The sequence below is a fragment of the Monodon monoceros genome, unplaced genomic scaffold, assembly GCF_005190385.1.
Source record: "Monodon monoceros isolate NGI ecotype Baffin Bay Population unplaced genomic scaffold, NGI_Narwhal_1 Super_Scaffold_7, whole genome shotgun sequence".
NCBI classification, from domain to species: Eukaryota; Metazoa; Chordata; class Mammalia; order Artiodactyla; family Monodontidae; genus Monodon; species Monodon monoceros.
The window spans coordinates 17,466,257-17,475,156 of NW_021703784.1; the positions used below are offsets into that span (position 1 = coordinate 17,466,257).

At 39.1% G+C, this 8,900-nt stretch overlaps 1 protein-coding gene across 1 annotated transcript; it reads left to right on the forward strand.

Moving 5' to 3' along the window:
* The first annotated feature begins 1,744 nt into the window (after positions 1–1,744).
* Positions 1,745–5,586, forward strand: LOC114886881 (NXPE family member 1-like). Its single transcript, XM_029207974.1, is given in 4 exon segments — positions 1,745–1,824; positions 2,253–2,807; positions 2,809–2,895; positions 5,529–5,586. Coding segments are annotated over 4 exon segments (780 nt in total).
* The last annotated feature ends 3,314 nt before the right edge of the window (positions 5,587–8,900 follow it).

The following is an 8,900-nucleotide window of genomic DNA, read 5'->3' on the forward strand; positions in this document are numbered from 1 at the left end:
CAATGGAATATTACTCAGCCATTAAAAAAAGAATGAAATATGGCCATTTGCAGCAACATGGATGAACCTAGAGAATATTATACTTAGTGAAGTCAGAAAAAGACAAATTTATATGATCTCACTTGTATGTGGTATCTAAAAAATAATACAAATGAATCTATACACAGAACAGAAACAGACTCACAGACATAGAAAACAAATTTATGGTTACCAAAAGGGAAAAAGAGGCAGGGGGAGGTATAAATTAGGAGTATGGGATTAACAGATACAGACTACTGTACATCAAACAGATAAGCAACAAAGACTTACTGTATACCACAGGAAACAATATTTGATACATTGTGATAACCTATAATGGAAAATAATCAGAAATATGTAGGTAGATAGATAGATATAACCTAATCACTTTGCTGTATACCTGAAACTAACACAATATTGTAAATCAACTATACTTCAATTAAAAAAATAAATACATAGAATTTTTAAATTATTTGAGGGAAAATTAACAAATTTATAATATTAGGCTCTACTACTTTTAAAAATGTTAAAGCTTTTCGTTCAAGGTCTTTTAAAAATGTTCTTCAAAAGAGTTTTCAAAATGCCTCCAACAAGGTCAGAGATTATCTCCTATTGTATTTTCTGGTGATTATTACTAGTATAGATAAATGCTATTTTTACAAGTTTATTTTGTATCCAGCTCCTTGCTGACTCTGTAAATGCTAACAATTTGCTAACTCTGGTGGGGGTTTTTTGGTGGACAATAACAACATCTGCAAAAAATAAAATTAAAAAAGAAAAGAAAAATGAAAAATAAGACAGTTTGCTTCTTCCCTTACAATTCTCATACACTTGCTTGTTTGTTTTGTTTTATTGTTCAGGACTTCTAAAGTGGATAACATTTTTGTCTTATTCCTGACCTTGAAAGGAACTTGGGTTCTGTTAATTTTTATTTTTAATTATATCTCATTTTCTTGTTTCTTGTCCCTTTGATTTACTCTATTGCTTTGTACCAACCACGTGGGTCTTACTGATTTTATTGCTGGGGTGCAGTGGACCTATTTTTTTTGTTTAAGCTTTATGTGTGTTCTAAAGTACAAAAGGGTTGACAACCACCAGTCTATAACCATTGTTCTCACAATTACCTGACTTGATTGCATGTGAGGCTTTTGAAAAACATAAACTCTCGGGCAAGGCATTTAGTGATTACGATTCAGCTGATCTGGGCTGCAGCTTGAGAATCCATATTTTTAGAAAAGTTTGCAGGCACCTCTGACTATCAATAAGATTTGGAAATTACTGAATTTGAGAACCTATAAAAACATGATCTAGTGTTAAAAGGATAAAAAGGAACCTCTAAGGTTCTAAAGATTTTTCAGTAAGAAGTTAACAGATGTTTAGGTGGTTTGGGGGAAAATGTGGAGGTGGCCAGCCATCCTGGAAGAGATGTATTAATAAAGAGTGAGAGCTGAAGGAAAGAAAGGTCAGCTCCAGAAAATAAAAACAGTTACTCATTAAAATGTATCAATAGAATGCAAAAAAGGAGTGGCAGGAAAGAGAGAGTTAAAAAAGAGGGCATAGCATAAAGCCATATTAAAATTAGACTTAACCCCCAGGGTAATGAGAAGCCATTGAAGGGATTTAAGCAGGGAGGGACTGAAGAGAGTTTTGCTTGAGAAGGACTGATTTAGCAACAATGGAGAAAATTAATTGGTGAGAAAGCGGAACTGAAGCTTTGACCCTTGGGATGACTTCTACAATTCAGGAAATAAACAATGGTGACTTGAACTATAATACAGTTGGGGAAGAAAAGACTATTAGACAAGGGTAAAAGATATACATAAGTAGAACTAACAGAAGGTAATGATGACTGGTGATAAGATGTATAAGAAAAGGAAGAGTAAATGCACTGGAATCAATTTATTACTCATAAGTATTCTCTGAGCTCTATATTTTGGATTTAATATATTTATCTACAACTGTTCAGGCATTCTCAAAAACACTGAGGTTAAAGATAAATGTGTAGTATACATTTTATTCAAAATTGTCAGAGTTTAAATAAAATTGATGATAATATGTAAATAAATATTCAAACACAGAATAAGTAAAAATTATTTGGACAGGTTCATTTCATAGTATGTCACATTCCTTGCCCCTTCAGTTTGGTTCACTCTAACTTACCCATTTCTCTCTGCCACTGGAACAGCTCCACAAAGTCCCGTATGGGACTAAACATCGCCTAAAACATCACCGAGCCTGTTAAAGTCACCAACAGAGACTGAGCTGAGAATAAAGGGGATCATGGAGAAACTAGACCAGCTGATCCCACCCAGACCCTTCACCCACGTGAGCTCCACCACCAGTGCCACACACAGCAAAGCCACCCTCCTCAGCCCTCAAGACACATACTGCAGGGGGGATCAGCTAGACGTCCTGCTGGAGGTGAGGGACCACTTGGGACGCAGAAAGGAATATGGCGGGGATTTCCTGAGGGCCAGGATGTCCTCCCCAGCCCTGAAGGCAGGCGCTTCGGGAAAGGTGACAGACTTCAACAATGGCACCTACCTTGTCAGCTTCACCCTGTTCTGGGAGGGCCGGGTGTCTCTGTCTCTCCTGCTCATCCTCCCCAGTGAAGGGGTGTCGGCTCTCTGGAGGGCAAGGAACCAAGGCTATGACAGGGTGATCTTCACGGGCCAGTCTGCCAGTGGTACCTCCCATGTCAATACTGATTGCGCCCTGGTTTTAAATTCAAGTGCTGAACTGTGTGAGAACCTGGATACTCGTGTCCAAGAATTCTACTTTCTAACCTCAACACATACTCTGTGAGGCCCTGACTGACATGACCACCAGGAACGGAGAAATTTCTTATCGTACTGTCAAGGAAGAAGCTTTTTTTCACAGCTAAGTATACTTTTAGATACCCTGAGAGGTGCCCACAGGCAGAGCTACATTGCCTACCTCAATTAATATTGAGCATGGGGCTTCCCTGGTGGCGCAGTGGTTGAGAGTCCGCCTGCCGATGCAGAGGACACGGGTTCGTGCCCCGATCCGGGAAGATCCCATGTGCCGCGGAGCGGCTGGGCCCGTGAGCCATGGCCGCTGAGCCTGCGCGTCCGGAGCCTGTGCTCCGCAACGGGAGAGGCCACAATAGTGAGAGGCCCGTGTACCGCAAAAAAAAAAAAAAAAATATTGAGCATGACCCTCTCAGATGCCTCTTTAAGGTATGATCAGGTATGCGGCATCTTCCTGAGCCCCCTGTTCATGACTCCTACCACCAGGGTTGGCATTCTCACTCAGATGTTCAATAAAAGAGGGCTACCCAAGGTGAGCTATATTATATATGCCTGTCCTTCTCCATGATGACCGGTATTCTCAGATTCAGTCATATCTTTTACTGTAGACCTAGGTTTAACAAAATATGTTCAATGGAAAAGTATTCTGCTGTGTTAGTTAATAGATGTTACACCAGAAAAGGATTCCTCGATAAGTGTATGGTAACATCCATGCTTCTTCATCCCCCATATCATATTCTGTAGATTCTACCTCTTAAGTATCTTTCGCATTTATCCATTTCTCTCCATGATTACTGCTCTTACCTGAGTTCAGATCATCATCATCTCATCTAGATTACTTGTCACAGATTCCTTTCTGCCTAGCCTACCCTCTCTAATCCATTGTCCACACTGCAGCCTGAGTCATCTTTCCAACGATCCAACTCCTTCCTACTGGTCATCTCCAATTGATCTCAAGATCAGGTATTCTCAGATATTCTCAGATATCAGGTTGGAGGAGCCCTTCATACTCCCTGAGTTGTGATCTAGTGATTCTCGGAAGCCTCCAGTTGAACAGACCTCCATAAACTGGGGTGTAAGCATGTTTCTCATATCAATCATGGCAGTGTCAATGCCAAGATTTTCTCCCATTCCTCACAAACATACTTACTTCCTGGTCTGCCAGCTCTACCATAAGCTGCAAAACACTTCATGAGTCACTTTGGGAATTTACAAATGATAATTTATATGCCACCACAAATCCCAGAACCTGAGGGCCAATCCCTGAGACAATCTATCAGTTCCAGGCTCTTTGGCTACTTTGCTAACTTTCTGTAAGTCTCAGTCCATTTCCTTTTCCCTTTCCATTCTTTTTTTCCCCCTAGGGATCCATTTTTTTTCCTGGGAATTCACTTTCCCTAAGCTTGGCCATAGAGTGGAATGCTAGGTTCTCAGCAACCACTTTCTCAGCAGTTTTCTAAGTCAAGCTTACAGTCTTTTCCCCTTAAGCTCCCAAAAAATACGCTAAGAGGAAGTAAAGTATGGATAGCAAACATGGAAAAATAACATGCATTTCAGATCTTACAGAGTTATTCAAGTGCTGGCTTCTGATCAATAGTCTTCGATTCCCTTCTGAAACAAGTAAAAGCACAGTTGGGTTTCTGTTCTTTCCCTTTGATCTCTGATGGTACCCCTCACCAAATCTCTTCCTACCCAGTAAGTGTCCTTATGCCTAAGTCCCAGTAAGGATGAAAATGTGTTGATCCCTTCCTTTCTCTGGATTGAACCTGAAGAGACATCCATAGTAGCGAATCAGGTACCACTTATATCCGTTGTACTACCTGGCACCTGGGTCCCCATTCCCCCGTGTCCCCTTTCTGCCTGCTACCACTTACCTACACATGTACACAGGATTGGAACAAAGAGTGAATCAAAGGGAGAGTAAGAGCTTTGAAGTAGGAGAGTCAGATAGTCTTTCATCAACTGGAGGAAAGAAATGCAGTGTATATTTATTCATGCATCAGACTGAACATGACTTTCTGCCAGCCACTTTGTGAGGTATTAGGGACACAGCAGTGGACCAGGCAAATGTATTACCTTCCTTCATAAAGCTTACAACCCTCGGAACGCAAGTTTCTAGGAAAAATGGAAGGTAAACATAGCAGAAAACATATATAAAGAGGGAAGCAGGAACCCTGTGAAAAGAGGTCTTCATGCCAGGCTAAGAAGCCTGAACTCCTTAGGTGAGTGATGGGGATTTTAAATAAACAACTTTAAAATAAAGGGTTTTAAGCAGTAATGCAGTTGCATTTGCAATAAGAAAGGATGCTCTGGCAGTTGTGTTGAAGAATTTAGATGGGATAAAATTGAGACGGCCTGGCTAGAGGCTGACAGTAATCTAAGAAAAATATTGTATGAACTTGAATAAGTGATGTGTAAGTAGAGAGAGAGGAGGACTTTCAGATTAGATAAATACTTTGAAACTAAAATTCCAGGACACAGTGATTGCATGTGACAGAAGAGCAGAGCTGCCCTGGACTTCAAGGTGCTCCCAGAAAGGTAAATAGTTTTCCTAATGCATATACAGTGGATATACAATAAAAAATCCTAATTCATATACAATGCCCAATAGATACAATATTTACAACAACCATAATAGCTTGCAGTTGTAGCAAATTTTAAATTATCCTTCACTCACAAGCTTCTATTACTTGTATTGTGTCAACAGACAGCAGGGTAATTTGTTGTCTTATATTTTTGAAGGTCCAGTATAGGAGTTGAAATGATGAAACATCTTAACCACACTGATGTCTCCTGATATAACAGTAAGTTTGCTTTGTCCTGTGGTAGGTGGTGCTTGGCATGGATCTTCTAAGAGACATTCTGACACAGAGGAAACTTTATCAGAATCAACCCTAACAATCACGATTTTCCAGGAACACCATTCCTAGCAGGGGTCTGTGGTGTCAATCACCTTGGATTTTAAAGAGAGAAATCAATTCAAGGAAATTATTTCAAACTCTTTTTATAACAGATTTCATCTCAATTTATCCCAAAGGGGAAAGTATTCATATCCTACATCCATATTTAAACCCAGGAATGCATCTCCTAGAGTCAGTGATTCTGTCTGGGGGACATTCTGTACAAATCTCTGATGGATACCCACAGCTTCAGAGTAGGAACATTTTGGTTTAGTTAGCCGAATTCTCTGTGGGCATACCTTCCTAACCTTTAGTGGATGCACTTAGCAGTTTTATATGGAGTTTTCCGTTTCATTAAATGTGTTTTAGTGTTAAACACAAAGCCATGTTACTTATGAAAGAACAATGTTTATACTTAGCTTTAAAATAACTTTCTTTAAAGCCTAAGAGTTTACCAATAACAATCATTTTGAGATGTACCTCAACTGATTTATTGCCTAATATTTATTCATTTATTCAGCAAATGTTTATTGAGATTCTAACAGATATGAGGCGTTATGGGGAAATGGAGAAAAATAAATGTTCAGCAAGGCTGCAATCTGAAAGACATTTAACCTACCAATTCTATGAAGGAAGTAAAAAGGCAGAAGGGCTTATGATAAGGTGGTATTTGACTTAGCCCCAAAGGATATCTGTAGACAGGGAATGAGGTGAAAGAGAAAACTCATAAAGATCATGGGTAAGGTTGCCAGGTTTAGCAAATAATAATACAAAGTGTCAGTTCAATTTCAGTAATTCCTAATTTCTTATGCATATGACATGAGATAAAGGGAAAATATTGCACGAGAAATACTGACACTAAAAAATTATTGCTCCTTAAAAATAATTCAAATTCAATTTAGTATTCTGTATTTTTTTAATCTGATAACTCTACTCAGGAGCAAAATCATCATGAACTTTGTTCAACAGCCCAAAGGAGTGAGAACATTTGGTGGAATGTAGTGAAGCATGAGGCTAAAAAAAGGAAGAAACTAAATCATGGAAGGCTCTCAAGTACAAAGCTGAGGATTTTAGTGTTTATTCAGTAAGTTTTTGAAAGCTACAAAAAAACAATGAAGGAAGAGAGTGATGCAATCTGCTTTGTACTTTAAAGAGCTAATTCACAATTTAACAAAATGTGCATGACCTACAGAAAGACAATTTAAATTGCTACTAAGTGATATAAAATAAAATTTATATAAATAGATGAAAAAATACTGTTTGTTTCTGGGTGGGATGACTTGATACTGAAAAAAATGTCAATCATCTCTGCATTATTTTCTTATTGTTGCTGTAACAAAGTATCTTGAACAACAAAAATGTATCTTCTTGAAACAACAAAAATATATCACCTTGCAGTTCTGTAGTTCAGTAGTTCAACATCAGTCTCACTGGGCTAAAATTAAGGTGTAGCAGGATGGCATTCCCTTCTGGAGGCTCTAGGGCAGAATCAGTTTCCTTGTCATTTCAGGCTTCTGGAGGCGGCCCACATTCCTCGCAGCCCCCTTCCTCCTTTTTTCAAAGCTACAATGGTGGGTCAAGTCCTCACACCACATCTTTCTGACCCATTTTTCTGCTTCCCTCTTCCACTTTTGATAACTAAAGCGATTCAGATTGGTCCCACCCAGATAATCCAGGATAATCTCCCAGCTCAAAACCCATACCCGTAATCGTATCTGGAAAGTCCCACTTGCCATGGAAGGTAACATATTCACAGGTCTCAGGAATTATAAAGTAGATATTTTTGGAGGGCCATTAGTCTGCTTACCACAATCCCTAAACTAATCAATAAATACAATGGAATCTTAAAACTATTACTAACATACTCTTAAAAATATTCAAGCCTATTCTAAAATTATCAAGTAAAATAAACATGTAAGACTGATCATAAGAGAATTTGCTATATATTTGAAATAGTCCTGCAGAGCGCTTAGTTTGACACTTGGCAAAAATGAATACCCTGACACATTAATATTATACAAGATATGGTTTATGATAATAAACTCAAAGGCTCTCTTTCTCACCAAAGTATGCCAGTGCATTATTAGGATGGGTATAGCAACGTTAAGTTTCCAGGGTTATGATATTCAGCCATCCAGGATGTGATGCTGTCAAACATCATAGAAGGTCAAACATGTCACATGGAAATTCCAACACAGGAATTTCATAGGATTATGAAAACTCTCTCTAGCAGGCCAAAATCACCAGGACTTAACAACTCCTCCAGGTCATCAAGGAATAGCTAATCCAGAATTTTTCCAGTTCTGCAATCAGCACCATTTTGCCATTTGTCCAAAGGTTACACGCACAGAACAACCATGTTGATGACTATTATGTGGACATTGACAACCAGAGGCCACAAGGCCTACATGGGGCTAAGCACGGAAAGTGAAGCAGGTGGTCTCCCAATATCCGTTCCCCTCTCCCTCTTTAGTAATTGAACACCAGAGTTTTAGCTGGGTCCATTGTCACAAACGAAGGGCCACAGCCTTCTTTCAGCTAGTTAAGGCCATAACTAGATTTTTGCCAGGATTGTGAGTGGAAGTGATAAGGGAAACTTCTAGGTCATACGTTCAAAAGTAAAACAACCAGCCCTCCCCTTCCTACTGGCTGAACTGTAGATATAATGGTAAGAGATGAAAGAGCCATGTTAGACCGTGGGATTGAAGTCATAGGTTAAGGATAGCACCTTAATTGTGGTGATGGCATCATGGGTTGATGCCTATGTTCAAACTCATCAAACTGTACGCAGTAAGTATATGCGTTTTTTTGTACGCCAATTAAATCTCAGTAAAGTTGTAAAAGGAATAATAAAATCAAGAGTATCACACCAGCCCCCCCGAAAAAAGAACAGCAGAACAAGCAGACAGAAGGAACTGGAATCCCTGACACCATGCAACATCATATTAGCCCTGGCCTGCTCACTATATGACCGTTATGTGAGGGATAAATACGTTTGTATTTTTAAGTCATTATTATTTTCTTCCTATCTAATACAGAATATGATATTAGTAGAGAAGTGCTGATGTAAACAAACCAAAATACGATGCATTGGTCTAGTGGTAGGAGAGTGACACAGCAAGTGACGAGGAAGCATGAGAGGTAAGGGATCTGATGATCTCTGTTACCCCATAGCAAAGCTCTTGGTGCACTGCTACCTGAGATACATTGG